Below are 27,086 nucleotides of genomic sequence, written 5' to 3'. Positions count from 1 at the left end.
GTGACTTCTGCGTTATAAAGAAATTGAGGATAGAACTGGAGGATGAGTTTGTACTTTGTCACCCCTGTCCTGGGCAGGTCCATGGGAGCCATGACTATCTCCTTCTTTCCTCTATATCCTGAAAGCAGGATTAGTAGGTTGCAACGATTTCCACAAGGGAAGCGACGGTCTAGCTGATAGCTACATTAACATGGTCGCCCGTTAACCAAAGAAGTTTAGTATCTAGAACAAGAGAGATGACGATTCACTCCGTTCTGTGTGGAACATCCAAACCTAGAGACCAGAGTTTGCTTTTAGATGTCACTTTAAAGGGGTCACAGACAAACTGGAGCATTGTCACAGGCATGTGGGCAGAATGGTCAGACCAAATAAAGAATGGTTAGAGAGATGGGCATTTATACATACTGGAGATCATAACTGGGGGAAGAATTATACTCTATTCAAACAACCAAAGGATACCATGTGGAAGAAGGGCATGAACAAAGAGGGTAGGACTAGAATTACCAATGTTGAGAACTTTGGCTTAACGTTAGGAAGCATGTTCTTGTAGTTAAAAGTGTCCAGAGAAGAAATGGACTGTCCTGGGAGATATAAAGTGTCCTGCCACTGGAGGTGATATTGACATTGATACTATCTTTTCTTTCTCAACTGCAAGTTCATTATTTTTTGTGTTACCGTGATCAATACTGCTTTTAATGTCAGTGATTGGGTTGCCAGAGTTTCCTACTGCCTATGAGGCATCAAGATCAGGTCTGAAATTCAGGGACCACCTCCTAGCGTCTGTGAAACTTTCATCTTCTGTTCCAAAGCACTGTTTAGGGGAAGTAGGTAGTAAAAAATGAGTGGACTAGTTTTAGGGATAGTTTTAGCTCTAGGCTCACCATTGACTAGCCTGTTGAGCTTACACAAGTCACGTGAGCTCTTAGAGAGTCAATTTTCTCATCTCTATAATGGGGACATATTCTAATTATCTCATAAGTTCTTGTGAGGCTCAAATGAAACAGGATAGGTTAAAAAAAAGCTTTAAAAATACACCATATTTGTGCAAGCTCCTATTTTTACAACCATTTTGATATATACTTATGCATGAAGCACATTTAAAACAATTCCACATGGCAAGTATCTTTTCCTTGGAGTATTTCCTTTGCCATGAGATTTTGATTTTTCTAAAAAAATGTTGGCTAATTTAAATGAGTTTTATTATACTGTAAACTCTTTGAAGAAGTAAGCTGTGCCTTGCCTATTTTTATATTCCATATAATACCTATCACAATACTTTGCTTATAGTGGATAGACAATAAATATAAAGGCCAATTGCTATGAAAGTAAGCTGGGACACGTCCCTTGTAGCTGATGGGCAATGATGCTAAGGACCCGTGGTCCCTAAAGTAGCCACTAGATGGCAGAACAGGCAAGAAAGTCATGCTGGGGGACCTGCTGCTAGATGACGGTCACAGGTACAGATGGGAGGAAAGATCAGAAAGGAAAGGGGGTGGGTGAAAAAGAGAATTTGGGATTTTCCACTTAACAAAAGAAACAGGGGTCACATTCTTGTTTTATGCTTCCCACAAATGAGAGAACGGTTTTTACCTTTAAGACTCGAAGCTTAACCTTCTCAATGGCGACTGCAGTTTTGGAGGCCTCTCCTTGGAGATGTGGGGAAAGCAACTGCTCAAAAGTGAATACTGCGTTCTCCATTAGCTAGAAGCCAAAAGCAACACAGACATAGCGCAGTCAGAGGCTGGATCACCACCCCCAGGTCTGAGTCGGCTTGGAGAGAAGGGAGGGCATGACCATCAGAGATGAGAACCCTTGGGCACTACTGGAGGACCCAGGGCGACAGGTCCTCATCCCACTACCTGGATTGTGAAATGAACAGGCACATGGCCATGGTGTGCTCAGTGAGAGGCTAGGAAATAAACACACGCTCACACACGTGTGTATGTATGTATGTATACATATATATTTTTTTCTTGTCTCTTCTCCTTCTGCTCGGAACCGGAAAACCCAAGACCATGGGATTGAGAACACCATCATCTCCTGCTGGCACCCGCTTCCTCCTTTCTCTGGTACCTGCAGCCAGGGCTTAACAAGGTGAGGTGGGAGCCTTCTCCAACTATTTTTTGGCTGCTTTAATCCTGCACCTCCACTTCTAGGTGGATGTAAACCACTCCAGCATGTCTTTCTCTCTACTTTCCAGCCTACCACCTCACTTCTCTTCCTTTCTCTCCAGGCTGGGAGGGGAGGCAGGGGCAGGGCTTGGTGGAGACAGCGGCTGACATGCTCACCGGTCAGGAAACAGAAGCAGTTCAGATTTCTTAGTCTCTGCACTTGCGCCTGTGTGGGTTTCACCAGGGTTCAGGATTATCAAAGGGACTTCTGTTACACTGCTATCCAATATTATTCCTTGTCCGTCTTTAATCCTCACAACTCAGAGGTTAGATAATATGATGTATCACTTAATCCTGCCTATAACTTTTAAGAAAAAAATGCTCCTTTCTTCCCCAAACGTGTGATCCCAAAGCATTGAACAAATACCTTTCTCACAGCACTGTCAACACTGTCGTGAATTTATCTAAGAATCTGTCTCCCTATCAGCTCCCTGAAGTGGGATCTGGCACAATGTCCAGTCCACAGTTGGCTCCCCTGGAACATCTGTGAAATAGAACTGTGCTCTTATAGCTTCAATGATCACGCCCTTTCTTCATTTATAAAGCACTATAATATGGAAAGAGTTTGTGCTATTCATTCCTGTTCCTTTGTGGGAAAAAAAGGAACCTATTAAGTAAACTCAGGATATCCAAATATGAAGCTGTGATTGATTGGTTGATTCTTAACTAGGTTAGAGAATTCATTTAAGCCAGTGGATCTCAAACCTGGCTGCATATTAGAAGCAGTGGGAATGAGAGTATGGAAAGTTTTTTAAAAATGTCAAAAAAAAATATATATATATATAATCAGAATCACCTGGAGGTGGGGCCTAGCCATCAGCATTTCTTAAAAGCTCCTCAGATGATTCCAATGTGCAGCCAAGGTTAAAAGTTCACTGATTTGACAAATCAAGTAATTATCAATTAATGCCACTTTCTTTCCCTGAGATATCAGGGAATCAGGATATCAACATGGAAGAAAGATGAAGCTAGCTGTAGGGACAAAATATGTCCTCACTCAACGTGATGACTAAAGAAATGGGCCTCACTTTTCTGGGCTACACTAGCCCACCAGTCTCATTTGCCAGCACGTTTCTCTGCTCTCTCCATCTTCATCCACCATGGATGCCCCTGCCGCTCTCACCTCTTGCATGTAGTTCTGTGTCCTCTGGACGACCAGGTCGACGTGGGGGAATCTGAAGCGGCTCTTGAGATCCTGCAAGCGCTCCTGAAGCAGGTTGACTTGAATATAACAAGGTTCCATCTTCACAGAATCCAGTGGAAGCTCCATAAGCCTGTCGAGATGCTGCATTTTGGTAAAGCGAAAAATTAAACACGTTCAGACATAGGAACCATACTATACACCTATTACATACTACATAGATTCTAAACAATCAAATGTATATTATCGGAGTGAATCACGTCTCGCATCACTACATCTGTGATATCTTCATTGTCTGATTTCCCTCCTTCAGTGCGTCCCTGGGGCAGCTCTCTTGCTAGGACGGACACTGGTAGAAGAACCAACTGGACGATGGGAGGACCCAGGGGGGCATTCAGAGGGCTCCATCTTCTTAAGCTCTTGATGGACTCTAAGCTCCCACTTCCAGAGCTCAAGAACTAGGCAGGCAGGGTCTGTGGCACATGGAATTGCTGCTGGGCCCACGAGCCTCCAAAGCATCTTTAATGAGTGACATTCCTCTCAGAAAACTCCAAGGAGGTCAGGATGCCCTCCCTGAACTCCTGGACTCTGGGAGTGAAGCCAGAGTCCTCACAGTTCTCTGGGGCTCTGTCAGTGCCCACAAGCTTCCCTCTGCTGTAGGTTCTCTATGGTGCTAGTGGGTGGGGAGGTGCGTGATAGGAAGAGGCCTGGCCGGGGAGAGGCATCCAGTGTTAAAACTGCAGTTCCCCTCCCTCTAGTTTGCACAGGTGATAACCTGATGGATGAGCCATACGGCTTCCAGCAAGAAGACAATGGAAGACCTCGTCTGCTAAAGACCCCAAGTCTTATCAACATACTCTTACACTAGGAGTGTTGTTGCTAACTGAATGCATTCTATTTTCCAAGCTTATTTAAAAATAATTTTAAAAATTGAATATTGGAGATCTAGAAGAAACAAGAGAGTGGGCGGAGAAGGAGAAGACAGAAAGAAAGGTGCTGAAAATGGAGCCCTTAGGGAGAACTGGGGAGTGACACAGGGTGAGAGTGAATAATACAGGACGTGCTGTCTGATTTTCAGGTCACAGAAAAGAGAGACATCCAGTGGCCCGCCTGGTGGTGTAGTGGTTAAATTTGCGCGCTCAGCTTCGGCGGCCCAGGCTTGGCGGATTCGGATCCTGGGCGCGGATCAACGCGCCGCTCGTCAAGCCATGCTGTGGTGGCGTCCCATATAAAATAGAGGAAGATGGGCATGGATGTTAGCCCAGGGCCAGTCTTCCTCAGCAAAAAAGAGGAAGATTGGCAACAGATGTTAGCTCAGGGCTAGTCTTCCTCAAGAATAAAAGAAAAGAGAGACATCTAGATTTCTCTAAACAGGAATTTTTTTGTTTGCTGTGGTGTAGGTCTGCGCCCAAGAACCAAACCTGGGCTGCCGAAGCAGAGTGTGCCAAACTTAACCACTAGGCCACTGGGGCTGGCCCTAAACAGGAATTTTTAAAGGGCCCATTCTCATTGTTTTCATAAAGGGAAAACCTTACTCCTTTTAAGAAGTGAGTTATGGAGAGCTCCACTGAAGTGGAATTAATGATCACAAGCATGCTGTCAAACATGCTGTCACACAATATGTAATGTGTCTATTTTTAAGAAATATCAATTAAGCAGACAGGAGAGGAAACACAGGTTACTACTTTGCTCCATTGAGATTGGTGAAAGTTTAAACAAGTGATAACATTTAACACCGATGGGAATGTGAGGGAGCAAGTCCTCTGCCATGCACAAGTGGTGGGGATGTAAAATTTCAGTCCTTTTTTTGGAATGCAAATGGCAACATCTGTTAACATTAGAAATATACTTACCTTTCAACCAAGCAATCCTGTCCTAGTAATCTAGCCCATAGAAATGAAAGCATCAGAGTATAAGAATATATGTAACAAGGTTATTTACTGCAGCTTTTTTCATGGTGCCAGCAACATTTGGATGGTTGAATAAATCATGCTGTATCCATACATGAAATATGCAGCCAGTACAAAGAATGATTTAGAGCTGGGACAGTTAACTTGGTAACAGTTTCATGAGGTGTTTTTGAATGAGAAAAGTGATAAGCAGAGTAGTATATACAATATAATCCCATTTTTCTAAGAGCAAACAATCTAAAAAATAGCCTATAAATGTGTGTATTTTATATACTATATAAGCATGGGGAAAAGTACAGAATGGCATATGCTAGGTTGTTAACACTAGTTACTTGAGAGGCGGTGGGTGGTGTGGGGGGAAGAGGGAGGAGTTTAACTTCCTTTAGGAAGTTAAAAAAAGTCTGCAATAAGAAACCTCAAAATATTTAGGAAATGATCTTGTTTATGTACAATTACATGTTTATGTATGCATAAAGAAATAACAAAGGAAAGAAAACAGAGGTGTCTGGCTTTATCCACTGACTTGTAGGGATGTCCACTATGATATGTCAAGTTAAAACCAAGCGCTAAGTTACACCTGTCAGAGATTTTCAAACTTTAGGTGCATCAAATCCCCTGGAGGACCTGTTCAAACAGACTGCTGGGCCTACCCCAGAGTTTCTGATTCAGTAGATCATTGGTGGGGACCTGAGAATTTGCATTCTGTGTGTGTGTGTGTGTGTGTGGGTGGGTGGGTGTGTGTGTGTATGAGAGAGAGATAGAGAGACATGTCTGCAGTTGTAAACAAACCCGTTATCATTTGCCTATTTTCTTTCACAATTGCTTCAGGTTCTCTTTCTTTCTCTTTTTTTAGTATTGCTAATTAATACTGTTTGTACAAACAATTTGTACATACAGAGAATTTGCATTTTTAACAGCCAGGTGATGATGACACTGCTGGTCCTGAAACCACACTTTGAGAAACACTGGTTTTGATCATGAGTCTATACCTTCGGAAACAAACAAACCAACAAACAAAATTTATATAAATGAGGATACATGCTTAAATATTTGTATGAACAAGAAAAAAGTACATGAAAACACAGATTAAGCTATTTATATTAGTTAATTCAGGGAGTTGGGAGTAGAGGTGGCCTAGGAGTTGGGGGTGGACTAGGATTAGGTGGGAATGGGTGATTAATTCTGCCCTTATATATATATTTGAGTATATTGTTTCCCTTGTACAAGCATTGTTATTATTTTTGCAACTTGAAAACCATTAATAAAGGAAATCAGGTAGATAGATGGATGAATGGGGTGGTTGGATGAATGGAAGAATAACTAGATGTAAGGGTAGATGAATAGAAGGAAGGAAGAGAGGGGGAGAGGGAGAAAGGAAGGAAGGAAAGAATGGATGAATGCAGACAAAGCCCCACAGAAAAGGCAGCCCCAGGCAGACCATTCCCACTCAACTCCTTGGCTTCGTATCCTACCTCCTTTAGCTGGGCACCATCTTTGGTGGTCTGAAAGTTCTGGCTAAGTTCATCCACTTCTTTTTCAAAGAGCGAGCGCACTTCACTGAATCCTGAGCTCACGGGTCCCATGAGCTCCTCCAGAATGGACGCCAAGAATGGTTGCACACTCTCTGCACAGCTTCTCTCTGCTGGCTGGGCCACCATGGCTGAGGGAGGAAATAGCCAGAAAACCATGACTTACGGTGAAATTGGATTCAAAGTCACTGGAGCCAGGCCAGGGCTGGACAGTGCCCCACAGAGCCATTTAACAGCTAAGGCAAGCTCAAATGGGCAAGACAGACCAGTCCTGTGCCAGAATTTACCAGAATGGAAAACCGTTAGATGCTCTAAGATGAGAGCATCTGAGAACTGGAACAAACAGAATCTCTCCCCTCCCCAAGCTTTCCTCTGCCCTGGGATGAAATGCATTTTTCTGCTTGGTCCCTATGAACATGTAATGACTAATACAAAACAGAAAAAGTGGGTGCCCCACTTATTTACTCTCAATCATCGTCAGTATATATGCATAGTTTGTCTTCTAAAAACACAACTTACTATGTTTTTTTTAATTGAGGTATAGTTGACATATAACATTATATTGGTTTCAGGTGTACAACATATGATTAGATATTTGTATATAACAATTTCTTGTTTTAATTCATTTCTCTGAGAATTAATCAGCCGATATAATTCAATTCCTCTCTCCCCTTCTCAAGAGACTTTTTAAAAACTCAAGTACAGTCTTTTTTTCAGCAGATGGAAACAAATCCCATTCAGCTTGCCACCTCATCTCCCATTCCCAAGTTTTAAAAAAACACTATTTTTTCTGATAATCAAGGACAACATGCACAGTGTCAAAAATGTGGAGAATACAGAAAACCATAAAGAGGGATGAACAAATGTAACCATACTCCCACTCCCCAGAGGCAAATACTGCCCTCTGATTTAGACAAGGAAGAGCACAGTAAAGATTCTGATTCAGTAAGTCTGGATAGGACATGGAAATCTGCATTTTTTAAAGTGCTAAGGTGATTCTCAGGATTAGCCAGGTTTGGAAGCAGCCATCTAGTAAAGGAAGCCTGAGCTGGAAGGGGCCTGAGCTCGCTCCGCGGACCAGAAGGCCGGCTTTGTGGAGCTGGGTCAGTCATGTAGCCTTGTCACAGTATCAAAGAACTGAGAAAGGAAGCACAAACTCATCTGGGCGGCCAGGCCCTCCATTTACAGATGGAAAAGAGAGGCCTGGAGATGTGAGATGGCTTGACCAAAGTCACACCCTGATTTGCAGACACAGAACTACAATTCAAGTGCATTTCTTAAGTTTTTATTGGCAAATAACTTGCTTACAGTGAGATGACTGCCCACACTATTTCCATTTGCAGAAATATTTCACAGAGCTATGGAGGATTAGACTGCCTCTTATTCTGAGAACCTGAGGTGACCAATACTATTAATATTACGAATAACATAAATATTTGGGATATAAAATACTAAACAGGTCATAGAGTTACTAGGAAAAGAAAACCTTTCAACTGTATGATTCAAATACGAAACAATCTATGACTCTTCTTTTAATGACTTGTTTGATACCAAAATGCAAAATTGTTTGCCAGGAGAAGAAATGAATTATTCATCAATGAACTTTGAGAGAAGAACTATTTGAAGAGCATCTAACTGAAATTTCAGAGTAAGCATGAACACAGTTAATATACAGGAAAGATTTAGCAGCAGCTGGCTGATTTCCCCTGCTGAGTGGGGCAGGGCTAGGCCCAGGGAGGGGTGAGGGAGGGCATGTTCCTCTCTGCCTGACCCCGGATGCCTGTGTGCCACCATGGCTCCTGCCTCCTCTCTGTGCCCTTATTCGGCGTTCCTTTTACCTGTGCCTTCCTTCCTCCACCTCTGTTTGTAAACATCCTCCTGCCTCTTCAAGGCCCAGTTCAGATTCACCCACTAGGACAGCCTAATGCCCTGGAACCACCATGCAGCCTCCTGCACTGTGGTCTACCGAGGTTTCCTTATGGACTGAATAAATTTCACAGCCCACACAGGTATGCTCTGCTGTTTTTCAAGGTGCAGAGATGCACGTGATGAATCCCGTGTTGTGACACATTCATTCAGGCCTGTACAGAGAAGTAAAGGCAGCTGTGGAGAACCAGCTGAGCAGAGTGATTAAGAGGGAAAGCCTGGGGCTAGAGGCCCAGGTTTGGCCTGATTCTGCAAACATTCTAGCTGTGGAATCTCAGGCAAATTACTTAATCTTTGCCTCGGTTTTCTTATCTCTAAAATGGAGATCCAGAGTAATTATTCTTAGGGGTATGGTGAGGATTAAATGAGTTTACTGAGTTAAAAGTGCTTAGAACCATATGTGGCACTCTGGAAGCACTCAGTAACCGTCAGCTCTTAGGGTACCTGTGGCATTACCATTTTTTCCAATCAACCGAAACGACCACAGTACTCTAATTATGAGGGGCCCACGCGGTTTCTGAAGCTGAAATGGTTCCTGCTTGGGAACCACTGTGCCCTCTGTTCCTGCCTCTCTTGTGGCATTTGTCATATTTTCCCTTGTTTCAGTGTCTGTGACATGCCTCATATCCACTTCTACTTGTAAAATCATGTCTTCTTTGAGTCCTCATAGCCCTTGAACTCAGCAGGAGCAGAATAAATGCTTATTGAATGAACAGATAATTGTGGAGCAGAACTAAAGACTGCTCAAGAGCCTTCTGGGAGGAAATAGAGAGATCACTACTCAATACTCCCAAAGTTTTTTCAAAATCCAAAGCCCTTATCGACACAGCCTGAAGTACACTTCCTTGCTTTAAAGGTGGAGAACCTTTTAAATATATGTAAACTGTGTTTCTGATATTAAAACACTTGATCATGACTTCCTTTCAAGGCTTCTTTTAGGAAACAAACACTAGTCCAGGGCAGGATCTTTTTCCGTCTTATGTGGAACACACTGGAAACACAAAGATTTCAGCAAGAGAGAAAGAGAGAGATTGTTTTAAGTCAGGCCATGAGAATGGCCACGGTCACATCCAGCTCGGCCCCAGATAACAGGAGCGTGGGCACAGGAGTCAGGTGTTGGCAGTTTTAAGTTGTGTCAAGTATTTCAACGTATAGTCAATCTAGATCAGTTGTGCTAACGAGGAATAAGAGACCTGGATAATAGTCAACAGAAAACACTCTGAAGTTAATTTATATCTGGCTTCGGAAGGCATCATGTGGACAGACACACGCAGATTCAGACATGCGCACCTTTGCTGTAGTTAAGCCTCCTCCAATCTCCATGAAGTAGGACCTGTCAGAGGAGCCCAGTTAAGCAAGCTGGGCTGCAGTATGAACAGGGCCTGAAGTGCAGAGGATAATCCACCAAGCAGACTGTCCTCCACCTTGTGTCATTGAGGTTTCCATGGGGAGGTCCAGGCCCTTCACAGCACCTCTAGCACACTCCTATTAAAACTGTCATCACCTCTTCCCGATTCCCTCAGTTTAAGTCTCCTCTGAAACCATGCATTCCAACTACGTGGGGGAGCCCTACACGCACAGTTTATTGAGTTAGCAGGAGTACAGATTATCTCTACTGACCTTTGATCTTTCCAATTAAAAAGTTCTTTGAGTTCACAATCTGATCCATGTCTGAACGGATGGTTCCTTCCAGGCCCTTCGTCAGAGTTCTGCATTCCTCCTTCAAGGCACTTAATCCTTCTGAAACTTGATGCTGAACCAGGTTGTAGGCCTCCTCGAGGAGCTGACACAGAGAACAACACATAAATCGGGGCTCTGTCATGCGTAAGCGCCTGACAGAGTCAGTAAAGGGAGGAGGGTGAGACTCAGACTATTATAAACAAAGCTGCATACACATTCTGATTTTTCTTTCAAAGTTTGAGTCTGTTTGGATTAGTCCTCACGTAAGTGAGATTGAGCAGACTCGAGGTAGGCATTTCTCCACCCAGGGAAGGAATTATTTTAAAAAAAGAGAGAGAGAAGGGAAAGGAATGTTCATTTTGAGTAGCTCAGTCGCAGAGCAAAATCATCGCTTACACCGAACCAGGCCCTCTTTCTGTCGTTCTTCTTCCCCTTCATTTTAGGCAGAAGGTCTGTCTGAAGGGTTGGCAGGAGCTCCTCCATCACCAGGTTACTCAGGATCTGCCAAGCGGAAGAGAGCCCCAGAGTCGGTGAGTTGGTGATGGCTAAATCAGAGCATCGGGCCAACCGAAGACGATATGGTTGGCCGTCCCTATCCTGCTACATAAGATTGTCCTGGGCTACATGAAACCTGTTAGGTTAACAGTTTCACTTTGGTTCTGAGGCTACAGAGTCTCAAGAAGACAATCTTAGAGGGTAAACATTCTTAAACATCCACAAGGAACAGTAACGTCTGCTGACGTTTTCCCATCGGAAAGGACAAATTCCTCAAATTCAAACTTATCATATTCAAACTAAAAAATCTAGTGCATTTAGGGTAAGAGGAGAAACTTCAGTTATGGATAAGGGCCTCCTTAGCAAAATTGTGAAGAGTGTCAGACTCGGTTTTGGTGGCCTGAGTCCTTGTCTGTATCCCCTGAGACCATCATTCCTCCTCAAGCTCCCCTGGGATCTAAGTGTCATCAGGCTCTTTGTCTCTACTGTCCGCTGAACCTCACCCCCAACCTCTTTAAAGTTTAGAAAAAGAAGAGAGTAACAAATACTTTGGAACAACTGGACATTTGTGGGATGAGCAGAATATGGGAGGAGGTCTGAAGTTTTCAGGATGTTTTAAAATAATTTGTTCCCAAATCGCTCCTAAAATGTTGCTTGGCTCAATGAAAGTGTTTCTTTTGAATCTGAGCAGCGTTCTTCATGTCCACATATTACAACGCTCCAAGTAACATTGGCCTCTCCTTCCTTAAACCCCCCACCAGAACTGAAGCCCCTTTATTGTTTGAATTCATTCTACCATGAGTTTTTTGGGGGCTCACAGCTCAGTTTTCAGTATCAGGCTGCAGACCAAGATTTAGAAAAGAACAAGGGTAATTCTGGGAATAGAGGCAGGCGGAAAAGTAGAGAATTATTTGACATCTGTTCTACGAATTTAAAATAATATTTGTCCAAAATAATTGACCTCCTTCTCATAAAAATTCAGACTAAGCTTTGGGAATTAGGAAAGATTTTCTTGAGGTCATTGGTCAACCTCATGCTAGTGGAAATATTCATGAGCTCACTAGATTTTGCCTTTCACGAGGGTTCTGTTACGGCAGGGTGTAACGCTTTAGCTGAACTGAACAGGAACACTCCCAGGGTGGAGGTGGGCGAACTATCCAGTCCCCCTGTGCCTGTGGGTTCCTGGGAGAGACGGCTGCTCAGGTCAGTGCAGAGAGTGGGGCACCTGTCATCTGTGATGTGGAACTTTGTGTTGTGACAAAGATTATAATGGGGATAGGATTTCCACTAGTCCTGGTAATTCATTGGTGGGGATGTTTTTACCTTTCTTAACCATTCTCTGGGGGCAGTCAAGAGGTGAACTGGCATTTTTGAGGAGTTTAAGAGGAACTTGACATGTGCAAACTCCATGGAAATCAGCAGGTCTAACAATTAGATTCAAGCAGGTAATTAGTAATCGATGTACCCGCATCCTGTCAGTGGAGTAAGTTCTTGTTTGGAACATATCTGCCCAAGAGTGATGTAAGTGTGCATGGGGAGAGTGAGCTAAGAGCCTAAGGAGACTGAAGCCAGAACTTAAAACCAATGGGAAATATTATCTTAGTTGAAAAGTGTTAAATTCAAGAATCATAATAATGGCTCTAATTCATCCTTTGCAGAGATTGGTCTGAATCTGAAGATAAGCATGAAAGGGGTTTGAAAAGATGAAAATGTTACAAAGGCCAAAGAAAAAGAATGTTCCATTGGGTGGGCTTATAGTTTTCTTTTAGTCTTTCCCATACAATGTTCCAAGAAATTTGGTTCTATTTTATAACTTATGGAATTGAAAAGGAAATATGTCTGGAAAAAAAAGGAGGGGGTTGGGAGTGGGTTGCAAGGGCAGGGGGCTTAGGGAATAGCCACAGGCCAGGCAGAGCCTCTGGGTGCTGAAGCCCAACTGTGTCTCATCCTGGCACCATCATCCTCTTCCTCTAACCTTCAGCCCCACCCCACCCTGACCTTGTGCTGCCCCTCACCTGCCCAGGTCCAGCTCTGGCATTCCCTACCTTGGTCAGCTCTCCAAGAGCAGGGACCAAAGCCCTTGGGCTATTCTAGAGAAAGTAGCTAATCTAATAAATGAATCACACTAATGAAGGGGTTCTTCAACCTTCTCTCCTCAGAACAGGATCCATTGAGTTTTACTATAAGGGACCTAAAAATATCACTTTTGCTTTAAAAAAGAGTGAGTGTAAATTTAACTGCTGGGAAGTGGAGATTTTTAAATTCCATCACACATATAAGAAACCAAACATGCCATTAAATTGATCAAAATCAGCAAACCTGGGCTCACTCCTCAAAGGCCACACCAGTGTTACCTTCCAGATGCTGAAGCTGTGAGGAAGGTGTGAGGTCCAGAGAGACCACCCTCTTTCCTGAAGCTGGCCCCAAAATCCAACCAGGCTGTTGGCCTTGTGCCCTTTGTGTTAACTGAGTGGCCATGGGTGAAAGAATCCATTTAAAGGGGTCACATTCAAGGTCACTGGACAAAAGACAACTCCAGAACATATGGACAAGGCCTAAAAAATGTAGATAAGATTCTTGTCTTGAAACCACTCTGTTGTGGGGGAATTATGAGCTGCTCTTGCATATGTATCTCCCATATATTTATTATATACCAAATAACTGTAAATACTTTATATTTAGCAAAACACTTTCCCTCATAACCTCATTTGATATACTTATATTGACAAATAGAAAATATATTTACTGGTGTGCAAATATTTTCACCTTAATAGTCTGTCAGGCACGTTAGTCTAAGATATTTGCTTTGCCTGGACATTTGCCTAAAATAACCATTGCCATAAAGGCCTACCATATTTGCTGCGTGAGTCATTATAATGAAGATAATAATGTAACGACGCTGAAAATCTTCTGAATACAGGCCCCTAGGATAGAGGGGTTAGGATAATATTATGATTCAGTTCTTAGCAGACACGAAGAAAAAATGCAAATAAACCCAGTGTTTTAAACAAAACATGTCATATTCTCAAACTCAGTTATGCCATGCCATTTTCTTTAACTACTTGGTAGCTTTTTGGGGCCTCTGCCCTCTTTTTTCTGTGAGTCTTAGGACAGATGCTACTGCAGCTCCATGTATAATAGGTTATGGTCTTACCATCACCAGGCCCCACACAGGAAAGTTCTAGAAGCCATTTCCTTTCAGCAGCTTCTCCAAGGATAGTGTGACATGGCTCAAAATGCATTTCTGTCACAGACTGGCTTTGTGACTTCAGCCACTTCTCAGAACATTTTTTCTCTCACCTGGGGGATGCTGGACAAGTAATCCTGAAACGCCCTTCCAGTGTTCACATTTTATGAATCTGTGATTTCACCAAAAAAACTCAGATTCCTGGGGGAGCAAAACTTCTTATGGGGTCACTTGATAACTCCAGCTTTTACTGATCTCTTCTCTGTTTTTTGTGTTGTTCTGTTTTCCCACTTATGGTATTTTTTATACTGCAAAATTAGCACCTTCCTGTGACTGCTTCATGCACTTGCTGTATGATGTCCATATATGTACAGACCCACGTAGGTACCCACACACACTTCTAACGCTGCCGTGTTCTCTGGATGTTTCTAGGTATGCCTTGCCTCACCACGATGGCAAGCGATGAGTCATTTCGTTCTCTTGCACCTTATAGCACTTCACACATATCAGCTCAAAGCAAAAAGCAGAAAGTCAACGAAACAAAACTAACTCAATACTCAACCCCCAGAAAGGATTTATTAAGTGCCTACTTTCAATGGCATCATGAAGGAATGTGAGCTGACATGAGATTTGAAATGAAAGAAAAAAATTACGCAAGTGGTATAGCTAAATTCAAGGAGCTAAATACATGTGTAACTTAGTACATTCCCATGGCTGGTGTTGATCTTTCACTGGGCCAGGAGTCAGAAGCTATCATTTCCTTTGCCATTTATCCACTGATCATGTGACCCCAAAACTTTCAGCTCCACAGGGAGGGACCGTTCTGTCTTGGCCACCTCTGGATCGCTAGTACCCAGCACAGTGCCTGGCATATAGTGGTTCAATAAATAGTTGTTGCATGAATAAAACTGGGCAAGTCACTCAACTGCTATATGCTTTGCTCAGTTTCCTCATTTACAAAATTGAAATAATAACTCCTCTATCCACTACATGAGATTGGTAAGATGAACAGATAGAATTATGATTTGAACATTAAAAAGTATCACACAGAGGCATTTTAATAATGGTTTCTGTATTAAATATGTTTGTTTATATGAGAGGCCAATCAGTGTCAAATGCTTTAGCCTCCCCTATGCTTTCATTTTTCTCTCAGGCATAAGTACAGTTAGTCCTTAATCTTCTCACATTTATAAATGGATGTGCTTTCCCAAAATATCAGAAACCAAGAACTGGTTAAAGTTCTTGAATAAGTGTCAGGATGGGAAATAAATGAGTTTACAATCCACCAGGAAAAAAAAAAAATAGAAGATTCTGAGACATATGGTAAAACAATAAAGAACAGCCCCAACATCATGAGAAAATGCTTTTGGTTTTAGATGTTAAATGGCCATACAAAGGCAAGGCATCCTCTGGCACCTTCCAAATATTGTTCCCTAATAAGAAGTTTCACTGGCCCCCAAAAAAGGCACTCTGGGAGAGGAGGGGAAATTAAAGAATAGTATTCTTGGACCTCTGTGCGTCTAGTTAAATAATGCCCATACCCAGCCTCCTCTTCCTGGCTGAATCAGCCGTGTGACTGGTATCCTCATGGAGGATGGGGTCACATCATGAAACACAGTTTCCTTGGAAATTTGTAACAATGTCGCTGGTACCAAGCCAACCAAGGTGCTTAGCCTATGACTGGCATTTAATCAAGGTCATGGGAAGTTATACTGGATCACAGAGGATAGAAAACCAAAGAAAGTAAATGAAATGTATAGAAAACTGTCTAATGTTTTTAAAATTTCTTTCCTTTCATTACTTCATTTACAAATCATTCAATGGATAAAGACAACTATGTGTCAAATACTTTTCCAACAATATCTCGTTTAATTCTCACAACCCTGCAAGGCAAACATTATTATTCCTATTTTCTTTCAGAAGAGTAACCTGAGATTAAAAGAGGTTAAATAACTTGGCAAGATTTAACCCAAGTCTGCTCACCTAAAGCCCCACCATACACTTTACACTATGCCACACTGCCCACATTTGCTGCTAGTCTGGAAGCATGAGGTCATTTGAAGGAATAATGCTTTTTATAGAAAACAGTAGAAGCAACTCTTCCCATGGCAGCTGCAGTGTTTTGGGCTGCCCTAATTAGTACCTGGTCTGGAGACGTTGGAGAAGGTGCCCAATAGCTTGCTGACCAAATGCTTCTAGACAATGAGAGAAACGGCCTTTGGGACCACATCTCCCATTCCTGCAGTTTTTTTGGTTGTCTGCTTATTATGACCCTGACTTCCTACCAGCCAGAGAAGAGGATCCAAAATTCTGAGCCCCACATTACCTGGATTTCATCCCCAGTGAACATTTCCCACGAGCCATAGTGTCCCTTCTCCTGTCGGAAGAATTGCACAGCTTCTAAAAAGGCTTGGGCTTCAAATGTCGTCTGTTTCATGTAATCTAAAACAAAGAGGCAAGGGCCTTTAGCAAAGAAAAATACTTTATTTTACATTTTTCCCATAGTCCTTCAAATGTAATGGTTCAGAGACCTAGTATTCCCTGAATACTACAAGGGATAGAATCACGAGACAGAAAAGTTAAGCGAGTACTGAATTCAAAGTTCGTTTGCAGGTGTGTATCACATTACTTGCTCACTATAATAGCCAATTAATTCTTTCAGTTACTGGGCATACTGTTTAGGACTAGAAGCGGATCTGTCCCCCTTTATCTCTCTCATAAATGCTTCCCTCAGGCACCTACGCACCTCGAGGCCTTACGCTACCGTAACACCTCTCTAAGGCAGACTACTCCTTAACAGTGCCTCTGTATCCAAGGTATCCCCTCCTAGTTTCCTGGACAAAACTCCAATTTCTGTGCGACCTGATAACAACTTTCTGTCAAGAGGACATCAATATAATATGCTGATTTATTCAAATGAAGTATGATAATTGCTAACACACACAATGAGATACTGTTCTTCTAAGCATGTTACATATTTCATTGAAACCTCACAAAAACCTCTGACCTGAGTATTATTATCATCTCCATTTTATAGATGAGGAGACTGAAAGCACAAAAAGATGAATTAATTGGCTAGGGTCTTACAGCTAGTACGTGTGTGAACTCAGGCAATCTGACTCTAGAGCCTGTTTCTTAGCACTACCTCACATACTGGTTTTATGAGTTTGCCCTTCCAAACATATTGGATTTTAAAAGGTATTATGTCTGAGAGGTAACATCCTACCACAAAGGAGTGAATACAGGATTTTAAGTGTGGTTGAGGGAGCAGGAGCTGAATGGCCTTCCCAGAATTCCACAAATCACACCATGCATGCAGATGTCGTCATTTCTGCTATGAACTGAATGTCTGTGTCCCCCCCAATTCATATGTTGAGACCCTAATCTCCAGTGTGATGATGTTTGGAGATGGAGCCTTTGGGAGGTAATTAGGTCATGAAGGTAGAGCCCTCATGTTGGGATTAGTGCCCTTATAAGAAGAGACACAAGAGAGCGCTCTGTCTTGCTCTCTCTCTCACTCTCTCCCGCTCTCTCTCGCCAGACACTGAATCCTCCAGTGCCTTGATCTTGGACATCCAAGACTATTGTATTTTTGTCATAGCAGCCCCAATTGACCAAAACAATTTTCAACACATAAAACTAGCTTTTGGAGATACAACGGTAACAGAATTACAGAAATCTTAGCAGGTAAATGAATTTTAGAAATAAGCTAATCTAACAATAAAGAAATCAAATCTTAGAAAGGGGAGATAAAGTGGGCAAAGTGAAGTCGTTGAAAGAGCCAAGTCTCTTGCCTCCTGCTTCTCCCACTATAGGACACAAAGTTCTCTTGCCAATAGCATATGATTTGCATTTATAGGGCAATATTGGATTGGTCAGTTGAAGGCAGCTGATTCACTGAGGGGACCGTCAGAGCTTTAGACAGTGGGATTGCTCAGTCAAGGACTGAATGGTTGATATAGGGGACCAGGCAGAACTAAAAGAGATCAATCTGCTCTGAAAGATAACAATCAATTAATAGGTTGTAGATGCCTCTTTTGAGATTGGCTTACTAGGTCATAAGCCTCATGAACTTGGAAAAGAGAAAATACAATTCAAGGCACAGCCTCTACAACAGTTCAAGCAGGGCCGGCCCCGTGGCTTAGCGGTTAAGTGTGCGCGCTCCGCTACTGGCGGCCCGGGGGTCGGATCCCGGGTCCGCACAGACGCACAGCTTCTCTGGGCATGCTGAGGCCACGTCCCACATACAGCAACTAGAAGGATGTGCCACTATGACATACAACTATCTACTGGGACTTTGGGGAAAAGAAAGGAGGAGGATTGGCAATAGATGTTAGCTCAGAGCCGGTCTTCCTCAGCAAAAAGAGGGAGATTGGCACGGATGTTAGCTCAGGGCTGATTTTCCTCACAAAAAAAAAAGAGTTCAAGCAAAATTCTTCACAATGAGGATATCATGAAGCCCAGAAGCTCCACCTTCAAAAATGTGGAAGAGTAACTGACATTTCTAATAACAACATAGAGATTTGGTCAAACTCTAAATCAGAAAAAGGGCATGTCCCAAGAATCAAGTTTTTAAATTAAAGTATTTTCTTCCTTGTTATTTCTTCTGGTTTGGCCATTGATTTAGCGTTTAATCTTAGAGGTTTGGAAAACACAAATCCTGGTATAAAATTGACAACCAGGGGCCCATGATATGGGGCTCAGTACACTGGGAGGGAGTTTACCAACTGAGATGGAAACTGTAATTACTACACGGAGATTCAAGATTGACTCACGCGCTCTTATTTTTAACAGCTGTTTTCATTTCCAACTTAAGGAAACAAAGAGATGGAAGAAAATGTGGTACTTGGATGGAGTGAGCATTGCCAGACCCGCGAGCCTGGGAATGAAGTTTTAAATTCTTCACATCCTTACAAGCAGCATAAATTTACTTATTTCTTCCCCTGCTGACCTCAGTAACTGGAGGAGGTATTTGAAATCCTGCCCATACCTTCTATATAATATCAAAGCAAACAACGACACTCCCCATGATGGCTGCATTTTCAAAGATCTTTGAAAGAAATAACTAAAGAAACAGGATTTGGAGACAATGATGTGGGAGTCAGCAGTCAAAGAAGAAGCAGAAGAGCTAGAATGTACTAGTGGTGGAGGATGAAGCTCCTTAATATACGCAGAGAAGAAAAGTATTAGTAATCAAATGAACCACAAAGGAAATTATAGTAATTGAACATCAGCAAAAGCCTAAAAGAGTGAGGGCGTGGATCTGAATTCTAGACCCTTTACCATTAAGACAGACTTAAACTGGATTTTAACTACTCCTTTTCCAAAGGGAAGAAAAGGATCTAATCTACTGACTCATCATTAGATTTTCAGTTTATAAACTGACCAAATAAATTAATTTATGTAAAACTTTAAGAACAGTATCTGCACTATAGTAAGTTGCTTTATAAATATTGGTTCTTAGGATTATAAGCAAAGCTCAACGGCAACTGCCATATCATTAAGGACATAAAGAACAAAGTTTGGCTTTGTAAAAGACAGAACTATATTGCAATGGTAATACAATCTTCGTTTCTCCTAGGTTGTTTGCAAAGGCATTGCTGAACTCAGCCACAATGTACAGGTGTTTGAGAGAAACCAGATTATCAGTTATTTGATCAACTTCCTGCCACAAATCTCATGGGAACAAAGCCCAGGATCACAAGCACCCACTCTCCTGCCAACAAGCAATTGAGAGTTTAGTTCAATGGCTCCCAGAATCAACAATGGTTTTTTGGTCTTTAAGCCTTCTCCCTGCAAGCCGACTCAGAAAAACGGCAGGTATCAGCTCAAACTCTACTTTTCCAACATGCTGTAATTATGAGGATGCTCAAGGAGGCAGATGTGCTGGGGAGAACTTAGACATCATTAAATCCAGTTCCTGAGTTTTATAGATGAGGGAGCTGGAATAAGAAATGGTTAATTTCTTAGCTGAAGGTCACACAGCTGGTCAGAGTCAGAGCCAAGAATTGAAAAAGTGGCTCTGGCATGTCATAAGCGGCCTTGGCATTCATGCTTACTTAAATCATAGACTATGGGAGTTGGAAGTGATCTTAAAGGTCACCTAGCCCAAGCTTTAGTTCAGCACTGGGAGCCTTCAGAATCCCAGACAGACACTGGTCTGGCTTTAGCTTTAATACTTCCAGTGACAGGAAGCTCACAATTTAATGCAATAGTCCTTTTTGTCACTGAACTGCTCTAATTATTTGCAAAAATTTTCCTTTCAGTGAGCCAAAATCTGTTTCCATGAACTCTCTCCCATTAATCCCATTTCTGCCTTTCAGAGCAAAATAGACAAGTTTACTCCTCTTCCATATGGTAACTCTAAAAGATAGCTGAATATCCTTATTTTCCTTAAACAACATAGTTTTTAGATCTTGCAAATTTGGCCCTCCTTTTTTTTTCTTCCCTTAGTGACCAGTTCCAATTTATCAATATCTTTCTTAAATTTGGCCTCTAGACTGAATACAACACTCTGAGTATTGTCTAGGGCAAATTACGTAAAGTAGAAGGATTACCTTCCTTTTTCCTCCTAGGTTAGGTTTCCTAACCTGCTTTTTAACACAACCACATCATACTGTTGACTCATACATTTCCTGTAGTCAAATAAAATCCCTACACCTTTTTCATATAAAACGCTTGTCAGTCTATAAGCCCTTCCTAACCAGTACTTCTGCTTTTGATTTTGAAGTACAGGTTTTAACATTACCCCTATTAAATTACAACTTACCATGATCAGCTCAGTGCCCCAGAGCCTGCCAAAATCATTTAAAAAGTGTTATTCTGTCCCCAAACTTCCTTTCACCTCAGTATCATTCAAAAATTTGGTGGGCCTGCCTTCTGTGTTTCTATCCAACTCACTGATAAAAACATTCATCAGATTAGGGGCATGGAGAGAGCCCTGGGAAACTCTAAACATTTTAGGAGACATGTGGGAAACACATCTTGGCCGTTCATTCAACAATTTCATCCTCAGGACCAAGACGTGTCTATTCTCCTTAGTCTCTCCCTATTTCTCATCTTGTAGCTACACAGAAAACTCAGATTTGTGAGACATGATTAAGGATTTTGCAAGGGAAGGAAAGCTTCTCTAGGACCCTTGGGGACAGTTATTCAGGGGGCCAGACAGAGAGAAATCACTTTTGTTTTTTTCCACTTACAAGATTTACAGCACGTCTGAGTCAACTGCAACGCCAAGGCTCTAAGGCCTATGTAGTCATTCTGGGTTTTGACTCTGGCTGTTGTGTCGGGACTCCCTGACTCGGGTTTGGAAGCTGCCTTGTTATTTTATCAGTAAACTGCGCCAAGCCATGTTAGCTGATCCGCCTGGTGATTTGTAAAAGTTATGTAACAGCATTACTCACTCCACTGCTATGGGGTTCATCTCACTAATGTATACTTCTAAATTGTCTTCAGCTTCAGGTCATATGTTGTCCTTTCTAGGAAAGCTGTAGCAAGGCTGTTGGCCCTAGTTTCTACTCTAGAACAAAGGAGAAGGAGTACAGGGGAAAGTAACCAACATTTACTGAATACTATCATGGAGTAGGAACCATGTGAAATGTTCACACACACTGTCTCATATAATCCTTCAAAGAATCCCATGAGGTAGGAATTAGTAATCCTGTTTTAAAGCTGACAAAGAAACTGAGTTTCAAAAAGGTTAAATAACTTGTTTACGCTAGTATGTGGTCAAGCAAGGCCGACTTACTTCCAAAGTCCTGTTATAATACTCTATGGTTTCATTTTTTTAACTTCTTGAGATAATTATAGATTCACATGTTTTTGTAAGAAATAATACAGAGGTATCCAATACACTCTTCACTCAGTTTCTCCTAATGGGAATATCTTGCAAAAACAATATCACAACTAGGAAATTGACTCTGATGCAATCTAATCACTTTATTCAGATTTCATCAGTTTTACATGCATACACATGTGCGCACGTGTGTGTATTGAGGTTTAATTTAAAAATGACTTTAAATTTCCTTTCATTCTCAAAGTATAGAATCATATAATTCTAGAGTTTAAATATACCATAGGGATCATCTGGTCCAAACCACTCATCTAATGAGTGAGCAGACTGAGGGCCAGACAGAATGTGACATGATGTTATTAAAATCAAAAGAAAATGCTCTCACTGGAATTAAAAATGAATGGTGACCATTCTAATGAAATGGTAACAAAAGTTTTGATTTTTATTAAAAAATTTAATCATGACCAACCTAAGCAAATATTTATTGCCATACTGTAAATGATAACTCTTATGAGAACTAGCCCCAGGATTACTTAGAAGTCCCTGAATTATATTTTGTAAAATACTAGACTAAGATACTCATCTACTGAGCTGTGTATCACCTACTATGATTATATCTGTGTTAGTGGACACAGTCCTACCAGGAAGAGAAGAGGAATAAGCTAAGAAAAAAGGTACACTTCATGGAGATACAGAGACCCGAAGAAAACTTACAATGGTGTTGCTCTAGGTGAAAATACCAAGATACAAGAACTCACTCAGAGGATATAATAGACTTCTCAAATAAATGGAGGAAAGGTGTTTCTAGTGAAGATATTGTTTTGATAGAGATTTTTAACCATACAAAAAAATGCTGCATGCCTCATCCAGCTAAAAGCAGCACATCTCATGAATTCTTGACTTGTCAATAAATATTAAAAGACTGTTTGTCAACAGAGTAAAGGAAGTGGTGATGACTAGCATAAGTGAAGACAGACTACCCTCACTTCCTTTAGGTAGACATACTAGATTGGTATATTGGAAGGCTGTTGGAGTCATCCTGTATCTAGATTTTAGCAAAGCAATTATTAAAGTCTTGCATGATTTTGATTGACACACTGAGGAAATTCAGATTGGTTGATAATGCAAAAAAACATAATCAAACAGTTAAACAACCTAAATGATGGGTGCTGGTTAAAGGGCTGAGGTTACTGACATCCTAGAGGAAAATCTCTAGGGCACTTCCTTAAATATTTTCAATTACTCAGAAAAGGTAAGAAAGAGAGAGAGAGAGAACTCCAGGTTTTACTTAGCTGTGAGCCCAGTGCAAGCCAGTGGGGTGATACAGCTGTCCACACAGCAGGTGAGGCTGGGCCACAAGAATGTGAACTATACCAATGACAAGGACGGTCATAGATGGATTCCAAGATAAGCTCCTCTGAGCATATCATTCCATACTTCTAGCTCATGCTGAGCAGCAGAATATTTTACAAAAGCTTTAAAAACAAAGAAAAAAGGGTGGAGTACTTCTGAAGAAGACCGAGTGAATGAGGAATCTCACATAGAGAGGAAAAATCTAGGGGGAAGAAACTGTCATCTGCATGAAGATCTACAATGTGAAAGAGGACTGGATTTGTTCCACGGAGATTCAGATACTGGAGTCAGGATTGCGTGGTTCAGAGTAGAGTGTGGCAGATTTTGACTCAATATAGGGAACAAATTTCTAACATTTAGATTTATCTTAGAGTGAAATAGGCTCCAATAGGATGTCAAAAGTCCCCCTCAAGAGGGAGAGTTCCATGAGGGCTGTTACCTTGTAGAAAGTGTACAGACTTGCTCAGATCCCTCTATTATACACTCTCGTGACATCATGTGCCTCCTCACTATAGCACTTTCAGTAATTATAGTTTCATAGCTATTAGTGTAATCATTTGAAACATGCCTTTCCCCTAGACTACTAGCTCCAAGAGGACAGAGAATTGCTGTCTACATTCACATTGCATCCTTAATCCCTAGTCCAGTGCGTGGCACACAAGAAAGAAAGAGAGAGACAAAAGGAAGGAGGGAGGGAAGGGATGAAGAATGGGATTCAAACACTAAAGGGAGGGCTGGATTAAATTGCTTTATAAATTCCTTCTAAACCAAGATTTTTTGGTTACAAATAAAACCCAAGTGTTGCAAATGAATCAGATTCTCCTAATGAGTCCCTTCCCTACTGTTGTACAGAGCTACCAAAGGGAATTGGTATACTCTACCCCATGCTTCTCAGACTTTGGTGAGCACCAGAATTACCTGGAGGGCTTGCTAAAACAGATAACTCAGAATCCAGAGTTTCTGATTCAGTAGCTCTGGAGTGGGGCCCAAGAATTTGCATTTCTAATAAGCTGCCAGGTGATGCTGAGGCTGGGGGTCCAGAGGCACCCTCTGACAACCACTCCTCTACCCAACATTAGAGAAGTGGTTCTCAAACATCAGAGTCACCTGTGGTGCCCGTTAAAAATGCAATTCTTGACCTTACCCCAGAGATTCTGATTCAGCAGGTCTGGGATTGGGCCGAGGAATCTGCATTTAAAAAGCTGCTCAGGTGATTCTGCTGCAAGTGGTTTACAGACCAGATTTTCAGAAAAAAGTTACACAGAAGAAAGAGAGACAGTAGAAGACCGTGACTGTGGAATGCTTAGGGTCTTGCTGACCTTGTTCCCTCATTATCAGGTTAAGAAAGGGCCCCTCTGTCGACTGCTCACCCACTGAACACAAATGAACCCTTGTACTTCCTCAAAGTGACGTATAAAAATAGTACCAGGATGAAGCTTCATCAAAAGCTATGTGGTTAAGGAGATACTCTGGGCAGGTTCATAAGGACATCATCCCATAAGGTAGAACTTATGAGTGGAGGGGAACCCCACTCGCTTCAGAAGCAGTCATCATTGTCCGGACATAAGTCCTCAGGTGTAACCCTGATTGAATCTCGTCTTCCCTTTTTTGGTACTCAGTGGATATGTGGACTCCACCTTCTGTGTGGCAGCCTTCTTTTCTTTAGCATAAATGAGCTCATTTCCTTTAACTCAAGTTTTTTTCAAAGCCTTAAAAAAGTAAAAATGACCCATGCTCCTGTCTCTTCCAAAAAGTAAGGATGACGTCATCACGCTCCTGATAAGGGAGGCGAGAATATTTGCTTCTTTCTGAATAGCATGAAGATACTCTGAAAGAGTTCATCGATCACCCTCTGTGCCTTAGGTAGCTGGGCAGAGTCAGTCCAAGAGAACGACACAATCCATTATTTCCTATCTGCCCAGGACAAACATATATGGCTTGACACGGGTGAGATTTGTATTCTAAGACAGTGAGTGCAGAACTGTCTCCCAATCTCCTAAGAACTATTTGTGGAGATGGTGCTGAAATGACCTCAGGAGAAAAAAAATAATTACACCCCAAAACTAAGCAAAACAAATGAAAACGAAACTATCTAATTTTCTCTTTCAAATGTGAATTTTAAAAAGAGCTCACTATGTAATGTTTACAGGTAGTTGTGGCAGTGCCCAGGTTTGGGTAATCTTTCAGCTCATGCCACAAAAACTGGGTCGTGTGCCTCTTGCTGACGTTGTGATGAGTTGTGTGGTTTACTTCCTGCAGGCAAAAATTTACCACACAACCTGGACACCATGTAAAGTGAGCTTGAGTTTTCACATAAACAGGGAAGATGCTCCTCTAGCCATAGACTTGTCCTTCATTTTTGATGACACTTTCTCTTATTCCTGGAAATGACTGTGTACACATGGGTCTTGGTATAATTTTCACTGCAGCACAGAAAAATATTAGGGAAATTCTTCCTGACTGATTCTATGGATGACTTTCATTTTGTGGGCTCAGAACACCTTGCCTAGTCTTACCCACATCCATAGGAGCACACTTTCGACAAGCAAGGCAGACAGTGGAATGAGTTGGCCATGTTTACGTTACAGAACAAATCACTGGTGTTAACTCTTATCACTTCATCATATCCTAGCCTGACACACCCACAGAGTGTAGCACTGTCTGATGATGGTCTCTGGGGATTTTCCACTCATCATCATTACCAACGATGAATAATAGCATCCACCTTGTACTTGTCAGAAGATTTTACAGTCTACATCTCATTTCATTCTCACAGCAATCTCATGAGACAGGTAAGCCAGATGTAATCACTCCCAGGCTGAACATAGAAAAAAACTGAAAATCAAAGAAGTTTAAGTCATTGCCCAAGGTCATATGAATACATAATTCATTTTATCGAGTCATCAAATAAGAGTAAAAATCATAGGCAGAAAATAAATTTCTACTCCCATACAGACTCAACTCCAAAAAGGACCTAACCTTACTTAAAACATTTAACTACCGCAGAAGTTGTAACTACTTTTCTAGGATAAAATATCTCAGTTTCCTTATTTGTAACTTTTTCCCAGACCTAAAAAATTAAACTGACACATGCTCCATTCCTTTCCTAAGTAGGGATGGCAGCCACAGGTTCCTGGAAACCCATTACCCTGCCCTGATCAGGAAGGTGAGACTGGCCAATTTCATGGTAAATAATAGAGGTTTAAATCCTCTTATTTCTAGAATTATAGCAATTGAACCTACTCCTAAGAATTCAAAAATCCTCCTCCTTAGGTTTGAAGGGGGCAGTATACAACTCAGTCCTCAGGTTCTAAGGGACCAGATCATTTTTTAAAAACTGGGAACTTCAGCAGTCATGTACCAATAAAAATAGTGTCTACATTCCTGACCTATTACAAGAAGGGGCAGTGCTGCCAAAAGAGTTCTTTTTAATTTCTGGGTTAGCTGGGCCCACAATGTGTACCCATTTTGCATAATCGGTTTAAGCCAAAAGACACTTGGAAAGTATCTTGTTGTTGGGATGGTCAAAGGCCTATGAATCTGCATCAGCATACATTGTCTCACTAAGGGATCCACTGAACGTAGAGTAAATATGCAATTTTATCGTGAAAACTCTAAGCATTTACAATTATTTTCAGTAAAGTCCAAGGAGCATCTTGTTTAATAACTTGGCTAATAACAAGTTTAAGCAAAACGTGATAGGAATACTGAATGGAATATTATGCAGTCACTAAAATAACAATTATGATGACTGAGATGCATCATGGAAAACCAGTTTGGAGATCATTCTAATCGCAAAAACCAGATGATAAAATTACACATATATCTTGATTAAGCAATGTAAAATATTCACCCATATGAGCAACGATTGAAAGAGAACACATAAGAAATGAAAAGTAAGT

The 27,086-nt window shown here is 41.6% G+C and overlaps 1 protein-coding gene across 1 annotated transcript in view; it reads right to left on the bottom strand.

Annotated features, from left to right (window-relative positions):
* The window catches only part of NIBAN1 (niban apoptosis regulator 1), a 151,601-nt gene that overhangs the window by 10,485 nt on the left and 114,030 nt on the right, over positions 1 to 27,086 (bottom strand). The window contains exons 6-11 of the mRNA XM_058539883.1: positions 16,366 to 16,481; positions 10,754 to 10,858; positions 10,298 to 10,460; positions 6,695 to 6,882; positions 3,295 to 3,456; positions 1,591 to 1,701 (exon numbers count right to left, since the gene is read on the bottom strand). Coding sequence (XP_058395866.1) covers positions 1,591 to 1,701; positions 3,295 to 3,456; positions 6,695 to 6,882; positions 10,298 to 10,460; positions 10,754 to 10,858; positions 16,366 to 16,481 — 845 coding nt within the window. The remainder of the gene's footprint in view (positions 1 to 1,590; positions 1,702 to 3,294; positions 3,457 to 6,694; positions 6,883 to 10,297; positions 10,461 to 10,753; positions 10,859 to 16,365; positions 16,482 to 27,086) is intronic.

The sequence above is a fragment of the Diceros bicornis genome, chromosome 4, assembly GCF_020826845.1.
Source record: "Diceros bicornis minor isolate mBicDic1 chromosome 4, mDicBic1.mat.cur, whole genome shotgun sequence".
Taxonomy (NCBI): Eukaryota; Metazoa; Chordata; class Mammalia; order Perissodactyla; family Rhinocerotidae; genus Diceros; species Diceros bicornis.
Note: the sequence above shows the minus strand (reverse complement) of the source record. Positions and strands in the feature narration are given on the sequence as shown.